Source organism: Urocitellus parryii, chromosome 2 (genome assembly GCF_045843805.1).
Source record: "Urocitellus parryii isolate mUroPar1 chromosome 2, mUroPar1.hap1, whole genome shotgun sequence".
Classification (NCBI taxonomy): domain Eukaryota; kingdom Metazoa; phylum Chordata; class Mammalia; order Rodentia; family Sciuridae; genus Urocitellus; species Urocitellus parryii.
This window is the reverse complement of record NC_135532.1, coordinates 131,487,258-131,511,356: the sequence shown is the minus strand read 5'-3', so window position 1 is coordinate 131,511,356 and position 24,099 is coordinate 131,487,258. Positions and strand designations below refer to the sequence as shown.

The following is a 24,099-nucleotide window of genomic DNA, read 5'->3' as shown; positions in this document are numbered from 1 at the left end:
AGCACTTGCCAACATGTGTAAGCCCTCTGGGTTCAATCCCCAGTACTTGGGTTGGAATAGGGTGCTGAAGATATTACACCTCCTACTCTGGTTATCTCAGACTAATTTTATGACAGATTCATGGTGATTTTTTGATGCTGCTTAAGAATTCTGAGCCAGGCGCAGTGGCACATGCCTGTCATCCTAATGGCTCCTGAGGCTGAAGCAAGTGGATGGCAAGTTCAAAGCCAACCTCAGTGACTTAGTGAGGCCCTAAGCAACTTAGTGAGACCCTGTCTCAAAATAAAATAGAAAAAGTGCTGGGGATTGGCTTGTGGTTAAGTGCCCTGGTGTTCAATCCCTGGTACCAAAATAATAAAAGAATTTTTATGGGATAATAGTGTTTGTATATTTTGTTTCAACTGTCTGAGAGCATTCTGTACCCTCATTTTAGGGGGATATCTTGAAGTTACAGGAAGGACCAAATTGACCTGAGGAGTACCAGCCTGCTTCACAATTTTATTTTTCAGAGAATTGAGTTGTTTTTCAAGCCATCAAGGTCTCATCTAGTTCCCTTCAAGACCTTGATAACATTGTCCAGTTGCAAAAGCAGCAGGTTTTTTAGCTAAAAACTACTCTGCTATTTGGTTCCATCACCTGAAAAAAAAAAAAAAAAACATTTAAAAGAAATACCACTAGTATCTTATTAGCCATTAACAGTGGAGCATGAATTTACAAAATAGTGCCTTGCAGCCTAAAAATGTGAATTATAAATAAGTCTCTAACATTTAACTGTGAGTGAATAGGGGCTTTCAAGGACATTGGGCTCATTTGTTTTTATAAGTGTAAGGTGGAATTGAAACCTTTTTCTTATGCCTGCAGGCAGTCATCCAGTAAATATTTAGTAAGCCCCTCTGCTGCGCAGGCCCCATGCCGGACACTTGGAATACAGACTGCCCTTATGAAGACCAGATCAGTGAGGAAGATAGGCAGTTAGTCCCAGAGCAGTCAGTAATTGTCTTTATGGTGACCACAGTGGAAGAGAAGGCCTGCTAAGAGAGAGGACACCCCAGGGACAATGAGCGGAGCCTGGCTTGGAGGTCAGATGGCCAGAGTCCCTCTAAGGAAGCTGAGCACAGACTGGGAAGATGTGAGGCAAGGAAACCCAGGCACAACCCTGCAGGCCAGCTCAGTTACTTTTTTTTTTTTTGGTACCGGGGATTGAACCCAGGCATGCTTTAACCACTGAGCCATAAACCCAGCCCTTTTATAAATACCTTTATTTTATTTGTTTATTTTTTTGTGGTGCTGAGGATCAAACCCAGTGCCTCACACATGCTAGGCAAGTGCTCTACCACTGAGCCATAACCCCAGACCCCAGCCCTTTTATTATTATTATTATTATTATTATTATTATTATTGTCTTATTCTGAAACAGGGTCTTACTATGTTGCTAAGGTGGCTTTGAACTTGGGATCTTCCTATCTCAGCCTTCTGAGTCCCTGAGATTACAGGTATATGCCACCAAACCCAGCCCAACTCAGATACTTTTGAATTTCATTTTAAAAAGAGTGGGGAAACCATTCCATCAATGGAATACAGTCACATCTACCTGTGCAAAGTGAAACCGTGGCTACTGCAAGTAAAGCAATGGGAAGGGAGTGAGTGCGGGTGGGGAGATGAGTTAGTCCAGAGAGGGGTGCTGCTCTGCACAGCTGGTTTTAGAGTGGGGATTGAGGCAGCTCTGGCTCGTGGAACATGCAGGACGTGATGATCGATTAGTCCTCAGATGAAGGAGAGCGAGTAGTGGCAGAAGGTTCCCCCATGTTGGACTGGGCCATGTGGGTGGGAAAAGAAGAGAAAGACCAGTTCAGACGTAATGAGACCGAGACACGTATGAGCTTGCCCATGGTGATGCCCAGGATGCAGTTGGTTGAGGATGATACAACCACCCAAGAGGGGCTGGGATGGAAAGCAGGGGAAGTGTTGGTTGGTGGTAATACAGGTATACATTGAGAAGTGGACAGAATCTGGGCCTAAGCTCTGGGAACTCAGAGGGAGAGAAGCCAGTAAAGAAAACTGATAAGGAAGTGGGAGGCACACCAGGAGAGTCCCATGCTGTTGAAGCAAAGAAAACTGAAGCTTCAGCAGGAGGGTGAGTTGAAGGGGCCAGCTCTGCAGAATGCTACCCAAAGACCAAGTAAGACAGCAGCACCTTTTGGTTTCAGTGACAATGACAAAATTTAACATGTAGTTTCTGTGTCGTGCTCTCTAGAAAATGCTGTCCTTTCCTCTCTGTGGGAAGGGGAGCAGCCTCTCAGGCAGTGAAAGTTGTCAGTTTGAACCTGAGGGCACTGTGTGCTCCCAGCATGGCCTGGCCACCCTCTTCCATCCCCACTTCCTGGGCCAAGCTTATGTCTACCACCAAAGCCATCCTGAGGATTATCCAGGAAAATGGAAAGAACTTTATCCACTGCCAAGAGCTGGACGGATTATTTTAGTCAGCTTTTTCGCTGCTGTGACTAAAGGCTCTGACCAGAACAACTGTTAAGGAGGAAAAGTTTATTTGAGGGCTCACAATTTCAAAGATCTAAGTCTAGAGAAGGTCAGCTCCCTTCCTCGGGCTCAGGGTGAGGCTGAACATCATGGCAGAAGAATGTGGCAAAGGGAAACAGCTCACATCATGGTAATCATATAGCAGAGAGAGACTCCAGCTCTGGATACAAAATATATACCCCATAGCCACGCCCCCAATTAGCCACTTCCTCCAACCACCTGCCTCTCATTACCACTCAGTTAATCTGATCAGGGATTAATTCACTGATTGGGTTAAGAGTCTCACAATCCAATCATTTCTCCTCTGAAAATTCTTTCATTCTCACACATGAACTTTTGGGGAACACCTCACATCCAACCCATAACACGGATCTTACTTTTCAAAGATGTGTCTAATTCAGCCCAAAAGTTGCTAAGGACGTTTGGAGACCTTTGGTGGCTAGGTGCTTATCCATTTGTCATCAGCTTTTGCTCATGTTCTCTAGCATTTGCTTTGCACTTGGGGTAACCGGATGGTCTCACAGAACCTATCCAGCTGGAGGCCAGACCCAGGGAAGTCACCAGAGTAAACATGTGTTTGTTGAACCTAAGTAATTTCTCCCAGATGCTCTGAGACAACCCCCCCACCACCACCACCATCCCCACCAAAAAGTAGAAGAGCAGAGGGAAGCTACACGTCTGTTGAAGAGTCACCATGCAGGACACATGTTGAAGCTCTAAAACTTCTTGGACAACAGGGTGTGAATTAAAATATGTTGGAAGGAAAGTAGGATTTTGGTTATGAGCAGCAACTCTAGACCCCAAGACTGCCAAGGACCAGTCCCAGCTTTCTTCCTTAGATGTATGATTCTGGGTAAATCTGTTCACATTCCTGTGCCTCAGTTTCCTCATTTGGAAACCTGGGAATGACAATAGCCTTTGCTTTATGAGGCCAAGAGGAAGCATAACTGAGGTTGTTCATAGAAAGCCTCAGAACCTCAGCATACATACTGAAGTTGCTATAGTTACTGACATGGGTACCTTAGACTAAAATCAAGAGGAATGAATTTTCGAAGTTTGAGCTCCTGTATGTCCTGCAATGCAGAATTCTTGAATTCATTAATGCAGAATTCTTTTCATATTTTAGGAAGAATATTGTTACAGTGCTAAGAGGAATTCAGTTATGTCATTAAGAGAAAAAATATCTAATAGTTTTTAATTGGCTAGCTGGTAAGTTAGTGCAGAAGTAAAGTTCATCAGCACTGCAGGCCAGGAGGCCAAGCTTGAGAAAACCCCTCAACCTTGCTGCACCTCACCTTCCTTACATGTACATATAGTACAGTGATATTTAGTTTGCAGGATTATATATATATATATTATATATAATATTTGATACTGGGGATTGAACCCAGGGGCCTTTTACCACTGAGCCACATCCCCAGACCTTTTTTGCATTTAATTTCGGATCTCACTGAGTTGCTTAGGGCCTCACTAAGTTGCTGAAGCTGGTTTTGAACTCATGGTCCTCCTGCCTCAGCCTCCCGAGCCACTGGGATTACAGGTGTGAGCCATTGTGCCCAGCTCCAGGATAATTTTGAGAAAAAAATAAACCATATACATAGTAACCTGGCACAATGCCAGACACAAGAAATGGATTGATTTTGCTAGGTGAATATTTTGTTATTTTGGAAACAATAATTGCAAAGTATTGTTAGTTTTTATCTTAACAATTCTCTGTGTAGACAGCATTTTTCTATTCCCCGCTCTCCTTAATGCCCTTACATACCTTCCCTGGTTACTATAAAACCTGGACTTTTCCATCTTCTTTTGAGGGACTGAAAGCAGCCCTTCCTTTGTGCCTGTCTGTTTGCTGTTCGTTTTGCCAGCATCCCCATCCTTGCCTGTGGTTGTGCCCCGCTTAGCAGGGCCAGCTGCTACCTTGGGAAGTCAGCTCTTCCCAGGGAAGCCCAGAGGACTTCCCCTGGAGATACTTTGCCTCTTAAAGGATGCTCTCTCCAGTGTGTCTTGCCATCATTTCCAACATGTGTAATTATGATCCCGTTTTTGCCACCAAATGGCTACATGAAGTCTCATCTCCTACCAGTATCTAAACAAACCCCAAAAGAAGATAAGAGATCTTATGTTGTCTGAATAGTAAGTTTCGAGGGCACTAGGGATACAGCACCTCCAGAGTGATCCTTTCACCAGGAAGGTGGGCACCAGGCAGTCCAGTCAGAGATTACCTGGGTTTCAATCCTAGCTCTGCCACTTACTGCCTTTGTCATTTTGAGCCAGGCACAACTTCTTTATGTCTAAATTTGCCCATTTATAAAATAGGCTAGTAATTACAGATAGTGAGTTAATATATATGAAGCATTTAGGATAGTACCTGGCACCTGGTAAATACCTAAATAAGTTCAAAAAGAGGGTAGCGCATGAAGGGAAAAATCTTTACTTCCCATTACCAGCCTGGTTGTTCCTATCCTACATCTTGTCTTTCCAGGGTGAGGGTTCCCAGTTGCATGCAGTCTGAGCATGCTCAGTGGGCAAAGCAGGAAATAGGAAAATCAGTGTAGCTTTTCACCCATGCTGCTTTTCCACCTGTTGGACACACACTGAGGCCCTCAGCCAGAAGAAAGCACTGTAAGGATAATTCCACTTCAGAACCTGGAGTGTTAATTCATTGGCACTGCTGAGAAGCAGCCTTTATGTCACGTAATCATTAACTCTAGGCATCCCAGTATGTCCTGTGAGCTGCAGCCCGCTGGTCAGGTGCAGAGTGGCCTTTTGTTCCTAGACGTTATTAGCATCAGCACAAAGCCGGATGACTTCCTTGCTGGGCTTTTGCTCTGTTATTTCGGTAGCTGAACAGAAATTAGGAAACCACTGGGAGCCAGGCTGGCAAAGTGGATGCTCATTGTCTGGGATGGGGCCTGCCCACAGCTTCTGACAGTCGTCACAGTCACATGAATGTCTGAATCACACTCCTTGCTTCAGGAAGGCGTGCCGTCTGCGTGGACATAAGGAACCCTGCTTCCCAGCAGATCCCAGAGGGGCTTTTTGTCCTCTCTTGCCTGCCCTGCCACAGGAGGTGTGGCCTTGTCTGCCCATCCCGGGATCCCACCAAACTGAGGAAGTTGGGATGAAATTCCTACGCCGTAGTTTAAAATGCTGCTAAGATTTGAAGTCCTTGGGCCCAGACCTCTTCCTATATTTTTAAGGAATGAGAAAGCATTTTATACTCAAAGCATTTCAGACTGATCCCCTAGAGTTAGGCAGCTGCTGCCCTCCTCCCTCTCCAGGATGCCTCCCGTGGATATAGGGTGTGCTTCCAGTGCCCACTGGTCTGGGCACCACGCACCTGCCTTCCATGGCCCAGGGTCTTCATGGAGCCTTTTTTATTAGATCTAGTCTATGTTTCTGGTATTCCACAGTTTTCCTTCTTATTTACAACCACAGAACTATGACAACAAAATAGTTTCACTCAAAGAATTATTTCACATGACATTTAAATTGAATTGTTTTCATCTCAACTCGTGTTTTCAGGGAGCAGTTTTATAGGATCATAGAACCTATGAAACATAAGGGACTTCAAAAGTGATCTGAACCCATTCTTCTCTGAAAGCAAGAATCCCTTTGAGACACAGTATTCCTCAAACAGGGTCATTTAACCTGTTTGGCATATCTTGCCTTACACATCCATGGACTTGATGTGGTACCTTCTAATATTAGAAAATGTATCTTGTTATTGATTGAAGTCCTTGTGATAGCTCTGCATTGATGCCAATTATGCCAAATAAACTAAAATGCCTTCCACATCATTCTTTGAAATGTTTTAGGGTAATAATCCTATTCTTCTCCAAACATCAACCCGTTTCTTTCTAAATATGATATAATTTAACATCTTCGGTGTCATCTCAGGTGTGCTGGAGTGGCCCTCTCTTTAATAAACTGGCTTTATAATATGCTTAATAACACTCAGCGTGCATCATAACACTCTGCATCTGAGGCTCTGCAATAGTCAGCTGTCCTGTTTCTGTGGCAAAATACCCGAGAAAAACAAAGGAGGAAAGGTTTATTTTGGCTCACAGTTTTAGAGTTTTCTATCCATGGTTATCTGGCTCTACTCTTAGGGGCCTATGGTGAGGCAGAACATCATGGCAGAGAGCCTATGGTGGAGCAAAGCTACTTACCTAATGATTGCCAAGAAGCAGAGAGAAAGAGAGAAAAAGGCTGAGATCCTTGAAGGTTATGCCCCTGATGACCTGCTTCTTCCAACAAGGCCCTACCTCCTTGAGTTTCCACCACCTCCCAAAAGCTGGGGACCAAGCCTTCAACCCATGGGCCTTTGGGAGGACATTCCAGGTCAAACCTATAACAAGAGCTCATTCAAAGGCTTTGGAATCATGACAGAAGGAATTTGAGGCTTTCGACTGCACCTGACTTGTGCACTTTCCTGCAGAGCCATCAGCACCAGGTATTACAATCGTGCTATTTTTGTCCCTCTCTGTGATGCCCAGGAAAACCCAAGTAGCTGTTCTCCTTGGGGAAACAGAGGTTCAGAGATGCTAAGGAGCTGGTGACTAATCACATGGACTAGCATCCATAGAAAAGGCAGGACAGAATTCTTCATTAGACGGCCCGAGGCTCAGGCAGCTAACACCTTTGTCTCTCTTTCTTGGAGCACAGAGACTGACTTGTGCATGTGTGTGCTTGATAGCACTTGGCCATAGGGCTGCCTGTGCATCAAAAGTTGCCCTGGGAGTGCAAAGAAAAGGCTTCGTTTGGCAGCTAATTAAAGTAGATACAGAGAGAAAGGAATGACATCTATCTAGCCTGTCTAGCTTTACTAGTGTTCTCTGGTTGTTTCTGTGAAGAAATGAGAGGGTACAGTGAAATCAGAGAGAGATAATGGCCACTTGAAAAAGCAAAAAAACATCCTTCACTTTGGATATGCAGATGCCTCAACCTACTTCTTGCAAATCCATGGTGGCGGCACAGCCAGAGCCAGACACAGAGTACATCTGGCTTAGCCCTTACCAACTGGGCAACATGCTGGCCTGAGTGTGCCTTGATTTCCTTTTCTGTCAAATGGAAGTGATGATGTAGTAGTATCTATCCCAAAGCGCTGTGGTGGGAATTAAATGTGCTAATAGGAATAAGGGCTCAGAACCATCATAGGAAGCTCTGCCTATTTGTTCTTACTGACAATGATGATTATTATCTTATTATTATTATTATTTTTATTTCATTTATTATGTTGCTGTGTAATGAATTCAGAGGATGACTGCTTTATCATTCTCGTGTCTTACTAAAATAGATGATTTGGAATCCCAGTTTTGGTTGCAAGGAATCATGTCCTTGCCCTGCAGTGGTTGGTTTGCAATGGTCTTTCCAAAGCTGCAACTTTAGCAACTGGTAAACGGACAAATGAAGTGCCCAGAAGTTTGAATACCTCATGTCACACATACATCTCCTGTGCAACTTGTCTGGACTCGTCCTGTTTAAAGCGAGGAGCATGTGTGATGTGCAGTCCATTCAAAAGACCACACTGGGTCCTTTCATTCCTAGTGCCTTTGAACAGAGCCCCTGTGTTCAGGGGATTGTTTGAGGTACTTCCCAAGGAGCCCAACGTGATGCGGCACAGACTGCTTTCCTGTCCTCTGGAGGCCAAGCCAGGTCTTCCACACTCACAGTAGGGTCCCTTTTTCACCATTTCTAGGAGGTCACCCAAGCTGAAAAACAAAAGAAGCTCCCAAGGGCAACTCAGAATTCTGCTTTTTCTCACTTCTTATTCTGAATTGCTAGTAGAATTTTGCTTTGTGAGGTAGCACATCCTTGCTCAGGCTCTTGGAATAAACACAAGGTTACCTGATGTGACCCCCTCATGGAAAGTGTGGGTGGAGGTGACTTATTCAAGGTCATAAAACATTCCCTCATTTTTTAAACAAATATTTGGAGAGCACACTGCTATGTGGTCTTCCGTGTTCACCTTAGTGGCTGTGCAGGACCAGAATCTAGTCTGTTTCTGATCACACATTCTTCCCCTCACTATCACCTTCTGTCCTCCTGGTATGACATGTGACACTGCAGCTATCAGATGTTCATTCTCAAATGTAGATGTTACCTCTGAGTCCAGATATCAGAAATGTGGTGTGTGTAAAAGACAGGCTCAGGACAAAGTTTCTTTTTCTTCTATTTGTTTATGTCTTTCTTTATGACTTTTCATCATTCTGTGTTTTAGTCAGCTTTTTGATCGCTGCGACCAAGAGATCTGACAAGAACAGTTAGAGGAGGAAAAAATTATTGGGGACTCATGGTTTCAGAGGTCTCAGTCCACAGACAGCTGACTTCATTTGTCAGGGCCTGAGATGAGGCAGATCATCATGGCAGAAGTGTGAGGCAGAGCAAAGCAGCTGGGAACATGGCACCAGGAAGCGGAGAGAGAGATCCCCTCAACAAGGACAAAATGTGTACCCCAAGGGTACCCAAGTACCCACCTTCTCCAGCCACACCCTACCTGCCTTCAGTTGCCACTTAGTTAATCCCTATCAGGAGATTAATACACTGATTAGGTTAAGGCTATAACCCAAACATTTCACCTCTAAACTCTCCTGCATTTCCTCACATATTAGCTTTTGGGGCTCACCTCATATCTAAACCATAACATCCTAAAAAGAGGACTGAAGGTAGTCTACAGAGTTTACTCCAGCCACTGTGCACAAAATACACAAGGAAAGAAAATAACATGAAAGCAGGAGCAGGGTGGGCTCACAGCATGCCTGCATGACATGGTATCCAGCGCAGTTGCCTGAGGTGGCCCCAGTCCAACCCTGAGAGTCTTAGCACCAAAGAAAAGAGGCAAACTCAAGCAGCCCGGAGTTGGGAGTTGTGCTGTCCATCAGAGAAGAGCAAACCAGTCACTCAGGGCGGTTTTCTGGGGCCACTGAAAGCCTGCACACTTGTCCAGGAGTGGTTGGGTGGATTCTGCTTTGAAGGCTCGGGATAATATTCCTGCCATAAACACAGTGATTACTCATATTCAGCTATTCCCATGACATTGTAAAATGCCATTTTATGGCACTACAGTTCATCAAAATCACTCTTCCAAGAACTAGAGCACCCTGGTGCAGGCGCACACCTTTCTGCTGATCTAAAGTGATCCAAGAAGGGCATTACAAAAGGAAAGGAGGACCATTTCACAGCCTTGGTGATGAACATCCATGAGGGCGATTTCTTACAACCTGGCCTTTAATAAGAATGCTAGTACTTAAGGGTTGAGGCGGTATTCTCTGGCAAGAATTTAAAGAGCAAAAATGCTGCAGGGTCAACTTGGGATAAATGTGTTACTTTTGGAAGTCCCCTGAGCAGGGAGACAGGATTAATATTTCCTCATTACAATTAACTAACCTGTTCACTTGATAGTACAGACCACAGCCTCCACCTGGAGGTATCCCAAGGAGAACATCCATGGGGAAAAATCATAATTTCCCCCAAAAAAGTCATTCTTGGGGGACACTAACTGAAGACAACAGGTGCTAAAAGATCCTACAGACCTACTCCATAGAGTAAGACAACAGCCATTTTAACCTAAAAAAAAAAAAAAATTTCAGGATAGATTCTATCAATCATCCCCCAAACAGGAAAACATACTTAGAAATTTATAAGAGCCCACCAAATGGCTAATTTTAAGGGATATCCCTTTTGACAATGCTTCCAAGAAGATTTAGATGAAAATAAACTTCTTGGCCATGGAGAATCTATCAAGAGAAATTGACAGAAGGACCACTATAAATGTTATGCATCATTTGAATATAATCTAAAAATACTGTTTGAGTCTTCCCTGCCCCATTCGTTCCAGCTTAGACTTGTATTCCCTTATTTTATCTTTCTATCTTTCTTTTTTATTTATTTTTTATTGGTTGTTCACAACATTACAAAGCTCTTGACATATCATATTTCATACATTAGATTCAAGTGGGTTATGAACTCCTAATTTTTACCCCAAATGCAGATTGCAGAATCACGTCGGTTACACATCCACAATTTTACATAATGCCCTATGGCAAATGGGTACCTTGCCAGCACTAGTTATAGGTGACTATCTTTTTAGATACATATTCTCATGTCCTATATGTACTCATAATAAAAGGATGTTCTGGCCAGTAAGGGCTAAGGAGGGGCATAAAAAGTCAAGGACCTGGTCCCAAGCTCTGCAGGCTGTTGTTTATCTAGTGCAGTATTCAATATGGCAAACATCAGTGACGTCAGCCCAGAGTGAGAAATCATGGGAGATAAAACCTGAAATGGAGACACCTTTCAACCTAGATTGTGAAGTTGGTAATGATGTGATATAAACTGTAAGTATTGATTGGATGAAAAGTGCCACAAAAAAATGTAAGGGGATACTCACATCCTCTGGGGCCCCAAGTTTCTTAACTCCGTTCAGTTCAACAAACCTTGATGTATAGCCAAGCCCTGTGTGAGAGGTGGAGGGTTAAGAGAGAATCAAGCATGGGCCTTGTCCTCAAGGAGCTGCTTCAAACAAGAGTCATTGGAGCTCTGTAACAGTGCCTGCTTGGAGCCCTGGTCTTTCTTTGACATGTTTTGATATGTCCCCTCAAAACCCCCATGCCCAGGAGGAGAGAGAGCAAACTTCTTTCCAGGAAAGACACCAACATTGAGACACAGCAGCTGGAAATTGGCAGGGTGCCCTTAGAAGACTGAGGAAGTAATTTATTTTTCCAGCTTCGCCACAGGAACTGAAGCCCGGGCATATGCCTCCATGTGTCAGCAGTGGCTGATCGGAGTGAGATCATTCTTAATTATTAGTCACTTTTGAGTGTCTTCCTCCAAAACTGTGGAGTACTTGGGAAGCCAGACCCTCTTGAGTTGTAATCAATACTGTATACACCTTGCCCAGGAACCTGCCTGGCATGTAATTATAAAACAGTATTGATTCCTGGCAGAGGGGTTGAAAATGTACAAATTCTTCACCAAAAAAAAAAAAGCTAAATCTTCAGAAGGCTTAATTTTTCTCCCTCAAGAAAGAGACCAATGGTTGGAGTTCAAAAAAAAAACAACTTGAAATATTAGATAAATTAGGGCTATTTCCTGCCAGGAGACAGATCTGTACACATAATTATTTTATTCTCTGGGCTGGCACTGATTCACTTCTGTTGAGTGTTGGAAACGTCTCTGTTTTGGGTCTGTAATCCAAATTATTCAGTCGGTTCCTATGATGATGTTTTCTCCGTGTGTCCTCCAGTGTTGTTTTTCTATAAAACAAATAATTGCTTGTCTGGTACCAATGAGTTCCTGCTTTTCCAGCTCTTCTTTGTCGTACCATCTAGTATGCCCCATGGCCAGGAGCTCCACCCTCTCAAACATGCCCATCATCACCAAATTCTGCCCATTTAATTTTGGCTGGTTTCTGATTTCTGCTTCTCAGTTGGCATCCACTGCAGTCCTATTCGAGTGACTGGAATCTGGATAGGTTTCAGTCTTCCTTCCTTTTGGCCGCATCTCCAAAGGCGGTCTTTGTGAAACACCCTCACAGCCTGCCTTTGCTACCTCCTCCATGCCCCGTCACCTCCTACCTCACCCAGAGAAAGTCTTCTTACTGCCTTTCATCTTCCAGCCTGGCCCCTTCCCACGGCTGTTGGGGTTGTTTTGAAAATGCACATCTGATCGTGTCATTTGGCTGCAGCAAGCCCTCGCTCCAGTGGCTCCCTGTTACCTGTAATCTAAGATGGACAACTGCTCACCAATCTGGAAATGATAGATGTTGACTCTCAATGATGCAGCTTACCTCCCAAGACCCAGAGGTTCCCGGAAGATGGCAGATATGGAGGACTGCAGTGAGGGCTACAGTGGGAAAGTTGCTTTGGGGGCTTCTTGGCATTTTGAGTATCTGTGGTTGGCTTAGCTGGGGCTTCGACAGTGAGCTTTTGCTCAAGGCTCCTTCTCTGGTTGTGCAGAGCTGGCTTGTCAGTGTGAGATGGTTATGATCTACTCTGTCCCAGGAACCTCATGCCTCCATAGCCACACGGTGAAGGGTCCTTGAGAATCTCTCAAGGGAGTGGGCCCCTTGGTCTGTTCCTTCTGAACCTTGTATTTAAAGAACAAATCTCAGTGCCACTACAGTGATCTGACACAAAAGGCCTGTAGCCTTTCTCAGATGGGTGCTGAGGACATGTTGTATGGGGAAATACTTGGTTTTGTGTGACAGTCCTATGCACTGCAACATTTTTGGCATTTCTGGCCCCTCATAGTAAATGCCAATCATGTTCCTCAGTCACTGGGACAACCTGAAAAAAAAAAACCCTCCCATGCCCCCACAGTTCTGTATGACCAGATATGGGTAACAGTACCACCCCCACTTGAGAACCATCAGCTCCTATAACCACTTGGCTTCATTGGAACTTCCCCTAAAATGTTCTCTTTTCTGAGAGTACAATGAATGGCCAGATCTTTCTTTTCCCTTCATCTGATACAATGTTAAGAGCTTAGATGCTGGTGACACATTGCTGACTTTGAAATCAAGCTCCACTATTTAAGGGCCATGACCTTGAACAAGGGCATGACCTTGAACAATTACTTAAACTCCCTGTTCCTCAGTTTTCCCCTATAAAATGGGGATAATAGTATAATATTTAACTCCGAAGACCTGTGAAGATTAAATAAAGCATCTAAGGCACTTATCCCACTGTCCAGTATCACGGGCTCGGTAGTGGTTTGAGATAATGACTGTCAGTGATCATGATGATGTCCCTGAGCATAAGGTTTTACTGTGAGAGAAGTAGAAGTTAATGCTTACAAAGGAATAATTCTAAAAACAGAGGCAGCTTGATATACGAGAGTCTTGGCCTGGGTGGGACTTAATAAGTTTTGTTCCCCCTTAGCCATTAGTGTTACTGGTTACTGTATAGTCTTGAATGTGCCCTTCACTCCTCTGGTTCTTAGATTCTCTATAAAATATTTCTGTTTTGTCGTGTCAAAAAGATCGAATGACATAGCACAGTAGAAAATCCTGTGAATAGTTTGATGATAGGTAATAAGCAGCTGTCAAGCCTTGGCCTTTCCTAGCCCTGGTTTGAAAACCCACCCACTCCTGGGAAAGCACATAACAGGAACTCCTTGGCGAGAGTCCTCTCTCATGGTAAATGGCAGGTGTTCTGCATGACCCCCTTCCTGCCCTGTGCCCCCAATAGCCCAGGACACACAGAGCCTTGGAGCAGTCGGCATCTCTCCCTAGGTGCTCAAGTCCATGTCCAGGAGGTTTCTTACAGCACACCCTGCCCCCTCCCAGCTCGTGTCCACTGACATCATGGTTGTCTGCTTGTGGCCCCACAGCAACAAAGGCGAGAGAAGGAACTGAGGAAGCAGCAGGAGAGGGAGCAGCGCCGGCACTACGAGGAGCAGATGCGCCGGGAGGAGGAGAGGAGGCGGGCGGAACATGAGCAGGTAACATGCAGCAGGATGGGAGTTCCAGGCTTGGTCCCCATGTGACCACCACGTGTCTCTCATGTTGTGGGTCACCTGCTCCTGGACTCTTGGTTAAGGTTTTTATTCTTTCTCCAGCAACTGTTCTCACCTATTCAAAAAGTCAAAAGCACAGCCTTGGCAATGGCCATTGGTTCAGTCTTGCTCCCTACCCAGGCCAGAGTCCCCTGACATGTCTGGGTCTTCAGATTCACAGCCCTGGGGATCTGATGGGAAGGTAGCACTGAAGCATGAAAAACAAACCAAGCCCTACTCCTCCAGTGCTTGAGGGGAAGTTTTCCTCTCTTGTACTCCCTGTGCATCGATTCAGACCCCTCTCTTTGCTAGAATCGTATACTGATAGCAAGTGAGCCTGCAGGAGGATTCCATTGCAAAGACGGTGCATGATGGCATTTCACAATTGTTTTACACCTGCTGCTTGCACAAGAGCCTTAGAACTTTATAGCATTGTTAATTCTGGGTACTCCATAAAGGGAGGAACCTGGAATGGAAAACTTTTAAAATGTAACTGTGGGTTTATTAAAACCAAGTAGTAACAGTAAAATGCCAAGCCATCTCAGTCAGCTGTTGTAGGCAGAGGGCTGGTGCTTCTGACTATGTTGAAAGGCTTTGGCTTTGGCTTGGCAAACTCTTCCTGTTTGTTAAGGGTGTTGGGTATTTTTTTCCCCTCCTTCTTTCTGTACTTTTCTTGCAGCACTTGTCACCTTTGAAATTACTGGTTCTTTTTCTCTCTCTTTCTTTCTTTCTCTTCCTCCGAATTCTCTGCTGCCTACCTCTCCAGGAATACATCAGGCGACAGTTAGAGGAGGAGCAAAGACAGTTAGAGATCTTGCAGCAGCAGCTACTGCATGAACAAGCTCTACTTCTGGTAATGGGAAAGCCACGAGCCAGCTGTCCTGCTCTGTATTCATTGTGTGTGTGTGTGTGTGTGTGTGTGTGTGTGTGTGTGTGTGTGCGCTCGCGCATGGTGACACTTGTCTATAATCCCAGCTCCTTGGGAGGTCAAGGCAGGAGGATTGCAAGTTTGAAGCCAATCTCAGCAACTTAGCAAGCACAGACTGCTAAGGGCCAGGGATATAGTTCAGTGGTAAAGCACCCCAGTGTCCTACCAATAAAAGGAGGGGGGCAGTTCTCCAAGCCTTGAAGACCGGAAAATCTCACAGAAACTTAATGCATTTCCTGACCCAATTTGCCGAGGCCTAATACTTTTAATACAATTGTTATGCATTCTTTATTAAATCCATCTATTTGTGAAACTCTAACATGAATCCAGCCTTATTATAAGTTCAGACTGCTTTTGAGACCCACTGTGTTTATTGCAGAGTAATTTTTGAGACCATTTGCACCATGCTGGAATACAATCACAGCAAAATGCACCTTTTCCCTAAGAACCCACTCTGCTCTGCAGTCATATTTCATTTGCAGACTATTAGTTTTACCCTTATGATGGGAACATTTTGTGTTCCCTGCTCATGCGGTGTCCACTTGAAGTACTTTTTTTTATTATTATTGCATTGCTCTCCAAATGGGCTGCTTGGTGTATTTTTTTTTTAACTGAACTGATATTTTTTAGCCTGTACTTAAGCTTGCTAATGACTTTTGTTCGTCTAAGTTTTATTAAACAAAAGATGATTTAGGTTTATTTTTAGTTCTGTACTTAACTATGCATGTTTGAATGATTTAATCACTAAATTAGGAAGTGGTTGGCTACTTATGGAGGTTGTGTGCTGACCATCCAACTGTCCTTGTTACTGCCATTTTCTTGGTTGCAATTCATCAGGGACAAGTCACTTTGAGTGTGGTGGTAGTTTGTAGGATTGCCACTAAAATGACAGTCTTCTCCTTAAATGACACATTCTTGTGTGGATACTAACCCAAAACTGGAGTTTATTTCTGTACATACCTGACATCCTCCTGTATTTCTATTAATGTGTAAGGTCCTTTGTTGCTTAGATTTTTGCATCACTGCATGCTTCATCACTACTGCCCAGTGGTTTTTCCTGGGATGATTTGGCCTTTTTTTTTTTTTTTAAACTCATCTTTCCTGGTCTGGGCAGGAGTATAAGCGCAAACAATTGGAAGAACAGAGACAAGCAGAAAGACTGCAAAGACAGCTTAAGCAAGAGAGAGACTACTTGGTTTCTCTTCAGCATCAGCGTCAGGAGCAGAGACCCATAGAGAAGAAGCCACTGTACCACTACAAAGAAGGGATCAGCCCCAGTGAGAAGCCAGCGTGGGCCAAGGAGGTAAGTAAGCAAGGGTAGCCATGCCCTCCAGCCAGGCTTTCCCCTGCACGAGTGCATCCCTCAGAAGTGCAGAATCCCGCTCCATGCCATAGTTGGAAGACAGCTCATCACAGGACACAATTTTTGCCACTGGAAGAACCACAACATCCTTTCTGTAGAGAAATAGCCAGGCATCTTCCTCTGCTGTGGTTCTATTTTGTATGTGTGTCTTTGTGGTCATACTGGGGTTTTGTAAGTAAAACAGGAAGTAGAAAAATACTTTTCCTTATATGAGTCCAGCTGAAGTTATAGCAGAAGGAATTTTTTTTTTTTTTTTTACTGATTTCTCCTTGGAAGAGTGGGATTAGGGCTTGGGAGATTGTGGGCAAACTCATTTACTGTCTGTACCTGGAGCCTGGACAACACGTGGGTATTGTCATTATACTACCCTGTTCATTGTGCAACAGCGGGCGCACAATGGAAGTCACTCATAGTTATCCAGTAGTTCCAAAGTAATGGTCCTGAATTTGCTCTACGACTAGAGTAAGGGAGGGTTTTTAGCAACTTAGTTCTGTGATGAGCTGGTTTAAAAATGTGATTAAAAAAAAAAAAAAACAACTGTTTGGATCAGAGAGGGAAAAAAAGGGTGATAACGAAATGGGTAAAGGAAACAAACAAAATACTAGCTGTAGCCAAGATCAGCCACTGCTCAGGGAGCCACTGTGTCTGCTCCTGTACATGACACCCTGGTTTTCAGTTGTTATTACTTGTGGCACCTAGTGACTTCCTTTATTTTCTTGTGAGCATAGCTTGTCACTTAAAAGGATGTTTTGGCTTACTTTGTATTTTTATCTAACTTCTTTAGATATTTATAGCTAGAATTTTTTTTTCAAATTATCTAGACAACAATATTACCAGAACTAGATTTCTTATATAAGATCCTGTTTTTATAAAAACAGTTCTTTTTGTTTTTCTAACCTATTTTACCTGTATACAAGAAATGCTGAAAATGATATCTTGATGTTAATTATGGTGGTTAATGGAAGGTGGAAATGTTTTTAAAAACTGAATTTTTCTTTTAAACTTTTTTGTGGTTCCATATCTTCTTAAAATCCCTCATGATTATCATGCATTATTACAAAATAACTTTTATCTTTAAAATCTTTAAAAAATTAAGTCCGTACAGAAGATTAGTTTTGACGAGGGGAAGTATATTTTTCATCGCTTTCCTTTAACATTTGTAAACATGATCCATATTTATCTCTATCTGTAACAGCTACTCTTTCTCTTAGATCAGTAACTCAGTTTTGTAATCCTACTCCCAGGTACAGCAACGACCCCTTAATAATCCACCTGTTCTTCCACCTAAGCAGAATCACTATGCTGCTAAACAGCAGCTGACACGCTTCCTGGCTGGCAGAGGTGTGCCATCTTCCTCCACTGCCAAACTACTTTCTAGCCATGCCAAGTCAAAAGCTCCAGCTAGACCAGACTCACAGAGCCTGACTGTGGCAGGTATTCAGAAAGCTGAAAAACTGACCTCCACAAAGTTAATGCCACTAGCACCCACAGGAATTCATGATTCCAGATCAAGACTCCTGTTTCAGCGTCGCTCATGGAAGAAAGATGGATCAGCAGCTTGCCCTATTAGACGTGGTTTGGAAGAACAACTGAAACCTCAGGAAACCTCAAGGACTGGAGGGAGATGGCCAAAGCAATCTCGCTCCCAAGGATGTAGCCCAACTCAAGATTTAGAGTCTAAGGTCATTTCTGCGTCCTCTCCTAACATCTCCAAAATGACAAGTCCCCAGATGCCCATTAGGGCAATTAAGGAGGGCCTTAGACACTCCCATGGACCTCAGGAAAGGAGGGGCATGAATTCCTATGTCTTTACTCTCCTAAGAAATGCTGCATCACTAAATGACTTCTCCTTGATGCATGACCACCAGGCCTTCAGTGTTCCCAGCTCTAAGCATGACTTTAGAAAACAGACACCTGCAGATTCCATCCAAGAGGACTGTGATTCCTTGCAAAGCATCCCAGAATTCCTTCTTTCCCCTAGGCAGCTCCCTCATGCACAAATGCACCAGAAAAGATGGGACAGCATGGAGCAGTTTCCATTTCCTCCCTTCGGCCTCTACCCAGTCTATTCTGATTTGAACTTGACCACTTTAGCTTCATTGTTTTCTGGGTGCTGTTTGTCCTCATCATTAAACTTCCTGGCCTGTCCTCTCTATTCAGAACAAGTTCACAGTTCCCAAGCTTTCAGGAGCCCTGGCATCCCTGGGGACAAGTTTCTGAAGATGTCATCGAGGCCATTTTCTAGACCTCCTAATTTCCCTATGCTTCCTAGCCAGGCTCCTAGCAGGAAGAGAAACCTCGCTGCTGGGCGTGCAAACGGCATGGCTGTGTCATCAAGCACTCCTGATGTGAGGGTCCTTGGCCAGCCTAAGTCTGTGCCACCTCTGGTGGGTGACATCTTCCAAGGTCCCTGGCTTCCCAGTCCCCTGGTATTCCTCCTTTGGGCTTCATGCACTTCCAGACACATGTGGGGAATCCTTTGGGAGTTTCACATGTAATCCTCTCCTCCTGGGTGTGGTTAACATACTCCAGCTTCCAATTAACCCTGCATCTAGTCATCAAACTATTCCCAAGTCCTAGAGTGGGTGATTATATTTTAGAAGAAATAAAATTATTTAGATGGTAAAAAGTGACAGTGCTAAATTTGGGACTGAAGCAACTAGTATACAAATCAGAGCCTTCTTTGGTTTGACTCATCATTTTTTGAACACCCGATTTCGTTAAATTGGGAATAAAATGAACATGAGAATTCTTATCTTCTTGATCTTGTAATGCTTCTCATCAGCCATGTACGAACGTTTCTTCTAATTCATTATTTTCAGATCTCATTTCTTATACTAGGAAGGAGAGTGGGGCTCAAAGTAGCCAAACAATAACATGCCTCAAGACTTGAAATATGAACAGAATTTATAGCTTAGTGTTTTAACTATTGCCTGATAAGAAAACTTGGGTTAAACTCTCTGGAGGTAAAGAGAACTTTTCAAGTGCATCTTCTGTCAGGATATAAATTTGAAGACATCCTCAGCAGTGAAGAGCAGGCAGCTGTGCCCACGCCACTGTCTCCTGTGACATGGGGTCTGGACATTTTCGGCCCTTGTGCTAAGGAAGACACTACCCAGCCATCTCTACCCACTTGCAACCTCTTCATTAATCAGCTCCAGCATGTTTCCTAACTCAGCTCTGAAGCTTCTTGTTGGATATTTTTTTCATCTTTGATGACCCTTCCATCCACTTCTTCTCTTGCTCATTGCAGAGCAGCCGTTTTTCATTGGTATTATAGTGTTGTCACGCTTCATCCTCTTTGTCTTCATTCTTCATTTTGTGAAAGAGAAGTGATCATTGCATCTCATTATCTTTCCCACTTCTTACTGGATACGCTCTGAGCAAATGAAAATGCTTGATCATTTACAAATCGTGTTGTGCTCTTCCTTCCCTCCTTTTCCTGAGTATTCCATCTGTCCTGAATGTCACATTGGCTTTGCTTTTCAGATTTCAGCCAGGAAGGAAGTTGTCTCTGAATTAAAAGAATAGGGATGGTCATGCCCCCCATCCTGCACCTGCTTTCAAATTCTGTACTATTTCTGGATTGGGATGAAAGTCAGACTTGTTCTGTGAAAACAGAAGCATGATGTTCTGTTGAACCTCAGGAAAATTTGAAGGTCTTTTTTTTCTCATTTTTTGGACCTTGGGATTCCTTTTTTTTTTTTTCTGCTGTACCTTAAAATGGCATGTGATAGTCTGGGCCTGGTAGTAACTCTGTAGCACCCCCCTTCCTTCCCCAAATACATAAAAAAAAAAAAATTGCCCTCACACCCAACAGTGACAGAATGCTCTGTTTCCATAGTGTTACACGAGATAGTATTTTAATTTTTTTTAACACTCCATCATGTTCTCTCTCCGCCATGCGTGTCAGTCATCTGGCTATAGTTTTATTTGGCAAACAATGATCTGATCAGGGCCAAGATAGCTTTTTATTTCCCATCATCCCATTGGACCTTGAAATCTCTATATAAAAACTTCTACACTTGGATCTCTCTGTTGTGCACTGATTTTTTTTTCCATTTTTATATGAGTTACTTTATATATGAGGTTTCCAAATTATGAGTGTTTGCAGCTCTGCTTTTTTTGTTCTTCAGTTTCTGCTTATATTTCTTAAGATTTGACATAAAAGAAACCTGGACCCAAATAGTAGGGAGCACCTTTGAGTTTATGTTCTTCCATTTCCTTGCAGTGTGGCCTGGGCAAGTCTTGGGGCCTTCCTGAGATGCACTTCCTGGGCACCTCCAGCCTCACAGTTAGAAGGATCAGGGCAGTCTCATGTGTCTGTTGACACTGAAACTCTGGTACCAATGCAAATCAAGTATGGATTCTCATTTAATTCCCAAGGCCACTGCAACCACAAGGAATGTTTTGTCTTTGTTGTTTCTGATTTGGATTTCACGTGACTGATTCACATGCATCTCTATCACCTCACTCACCTCTCCCCAGTAATAGATAAGCACTTTGCTAAGGACTTGCTTCACTACTTTTAAGTTATGTGCTCCTTTCAAGTGGGATCTGTACTTTTTCTTGGAATATTCGTTATGAGTGGACCTTAGAAAAGTCTTTCTAGCCCTTATCTTCAGACAAGATTGCATTTTAAACATTCCACAGGAATGAGAGTCTCTCCTATGCTCAAAGGTGCCCTGGAGAAGAGAGGATCCTTCTTGCCCAGTAAACATCTGCCTCGTGGTTTTGCCAAAGAACCATATGACTCACCCTTTATGTGCTGGTGAGCACAGGGTCAAAGTATCTAATGAGCCCTTAGAAGTTATTTATTGACTTTTTTCCCTTTATCTAGCATTGCCAGTAAAATACAGAAAACACATTATTTTGTTCAGTAAGAGAAAAAAAATTCTCATACAATTATGCTGAATTTAGCAATTAAGTAAAACCTTCTAAGGCTTGTGTAGACCCAGTGTAACCAACATCATATAAAATATTATGAAAATGACTTAAATATATTTAACTGTCTGCATGTTTGAAACTACTTCTATCATTTTGTTTAGAAAACCTCAAAAAATATTCATTATTGTGAAGTGAAACAATCTACAGACTGTTTTCAAATATACAAGCCAGTTTGATAATTGATATTGTTAGAATGTTTCTCCTCTACATGTTTAAACATTTTTATTTATTTTGAAGTTGTTTTATGACTCTTGGAATCAACAAATTTACTTTTAGCTGGGCATAGTAGTGCACGCCTATAATCCCAGTGACTCTGGAGGCTGAAACAGGAGATCACAAGTTCAGAGCCAGCCTCAGCATCTTAACGAGGCCCTAAGCAACTCAGCAAAACCCTGTCTCTAAATAAAATATGAGAAAATGGGATCCTGGGGGCTGGGGATGTGGCTCAGTGGTTAAGTGCCCCTGAGTTCAATTCCCAATACCCTCCCAAAAAAGTTACTTTTTGATCTTCTATATTTGTGTAGCCTTTCTGCATCTCATAGGCCTTGTCTGGCACCCCCATAGTGCCCAGTGGACAGCTCAATCCTTCCTGAAGTGGAATTGTATTTCTGAGACCAGTTTTTTCTTTCTCTTTATAAGGCTATAGTAAATAGTGTAGTATTTTTGCAGAGGTAATTCAAGTCTCTTTAAAGTTATTTTATTTTACATGGTAAAATGATTCTTTTATTAAGAAAAAGAAGCTGCTTTGATAGTGAAATTTGATCAATCTCTGCTAATCCTGTGCTCTGTGTTCATGGTAATCCCGTCAACGAGAAACCTTTTGTAACAGGTTTTTGTTGTTATCATCTAGAACCTGGACACGCTATCAGAATTACTAGAAATCTCTTTTGGGTAATGTTCCTGATATTTTACGTCTTGGCAACAGGAGTTGCAGCAGATGCTCTGCTACTAGAATTTTCTGAGTATCCTCAGGCAGATTGAAACATATCTTGATTGTGCCCCAGTTTTTAATCACATATAAGCTTATTCTAGGCAGAGGGGACCTGTTTCTTTTTTTGTCTCTTTCTCATATCTATCTCTAATTAGTAGACATACGTTGTCATAAGAGGCCTTTTTGCCTGGTCTCAATATACTCAGAAGGACCATCTTCTAAATATACTATCCAGCTTTCCCTCTGAAGCACCATTTCCAGTGTTTGTTTTTGGTATCTTTGCTCCAATTCTTCAGGTGATCCTTTGGTGCAAGCTCTGTGCAGCATTGCCTTCCCAAACACCTTAAGACAAGATTTTCTTGAGGTAAAATGTGTAGCCAGATACCTTATTATTACAGCCTTCTCATAGATTTTTCAAGTTTCTTTGGACACACTCAATTCCAGGAAATTACAGCACACTGTACCCATCCTGAAATAATTTTTAAAGTGTAACAAATTGTTATTTAGACCATACCTTTTAGAATGCTATGCCTGGAACATATTAATGGTAGAATTTAGTCCATAAACTAAGTGAGAGAAAGCATAGGAAATTCTTCTAGAAGTGCATTAGTAACATTTGCACACAACAATCAAATCCATTAACTGCCTGTGAAAATCAGCACCCAACTTTCTGCCCTGTTTGTTTTCTAGTGTAGTTTTAGACTCCCGGGTGGCCTGTGGGTCTATAAGCAGGAACACTTATTTTACTGGAAGCTTTCTGCTGTCATTGGTTAAAGGAATTCTTTATCTCAAAAGTGATTTCTTTGCTCAAGATGGAGTCTTGGAGGCAGACTTTTCTACTATTGCTTTTTAAAGTGCTGTGTCTTAGTGTGTATTTTAAACTAAATGTATTTTACAGTTAAAAATAATATTAATTACAAGTATCCCCTCACTCTGAATACATTTGGTTTCTGAATTTGGGATAACAGGTGGGTAGAGTGCAGACAGCCAGGTGTTCATCTGATGTGTGTCTGAAATTCTTGGGTTCCTGAGCTCAGACATAAATGGTTTGTATAGTAAAGAGTTCAGATGTTAAGAGGGACTTGTAGGGATAATCAACCTGTATTTCCAAGTAACACATGTTCTGGATTTTGAATTTAATAAAGAGAGATTAATGTCTGTAAAAAAAAAAAGAGGGACTTGTACCTGTCATTCATCTATTAACAATATTCCCTGGACATAAGAAAATGGCTGATATTTGACTAATTCCAGTGGTCTAGAAATATTCGCCTTCTTTTCCAGGTGTCTAGCATTTGGAAAGCAGTATGTTACACGCCTTCGTCTCACTTTATGTATTGCTGTCACTGTGGGATTCTTTCCTCTTTGTGGTCTTGTATCAGGGTTGCTTTATTCTTTTGCTCGATGCAATCATCAAATAATGATTGCTGATATAATACTTGGTATGCATGCACACATGAAGTATACCAGTTCTGGTTTATATTCCTGGCTTTTTGCAGCTAATCTCATTTGGTGTGTGGTGAGTTTGTGGGACATGGAATCTCAAAACTCAAGCCAACTGGATGCAACTGTATGTTCCCTGCACAGCCATGGTGGGAGATGAGACGTTCTAATTACCCCCTTAGTGGGGCAGAAGGGTTCTTTCCTATTGGCTTATCTTACCATGTTTAAACATTAGCAAACTTATTTTGTATATGAGACGGAGTCTGCCTCTAGAAAGATCCAAAATGGGACAAGGGATGGGAAAGAACAGCATTTTTGAAGTTTTACTTCAAATCAAGGAGTAAAATGAATAACATGGTACAACTGTGCAGACAGAACTGAATACTGAGTCAGCAAAAGAGAACTAATTGCCCAGTCTGAGGAGTCATCAGGGAGAGGAGAAGGGCAGCATTGCCC

At 42.8% G+C, this 24,099-nt stretch overlaps 1 protein-coding gene across 2 annotated transcripts in view; it reads left to right on the top strand.

Annotated features, from left to right (window-relative positions):
- Nucleotides 1-24,099, top strand: part of Tnik (TRAF2 and NCK interacting kinase) — a 380,291-nt gene that overhangs the window by 290,510 nt on the left and 65,682 nt on the right. For both annotated transcript variants that reach the window (XM_026394975.2, XM_026394974.2), the window contains exons 13-15: nucleotides 13,870-13,980; nucleotides 14,801-14,887; nucleotides 16,077-16,265. In XM_026394975.2, coding sequence (XP_026250760.2) covers nucleotides 13,870-13,980; nucleotides 14,801-14,887; nucleotides 16,077-16,265 — 387 coding nt within the window. The remainder of the gene's footprint in view (nucleotides 1-13,869; nucleotides 13,981-14,800; nucleotides 14,888-16,076; nucleotides 16,266-24,099) is intronic.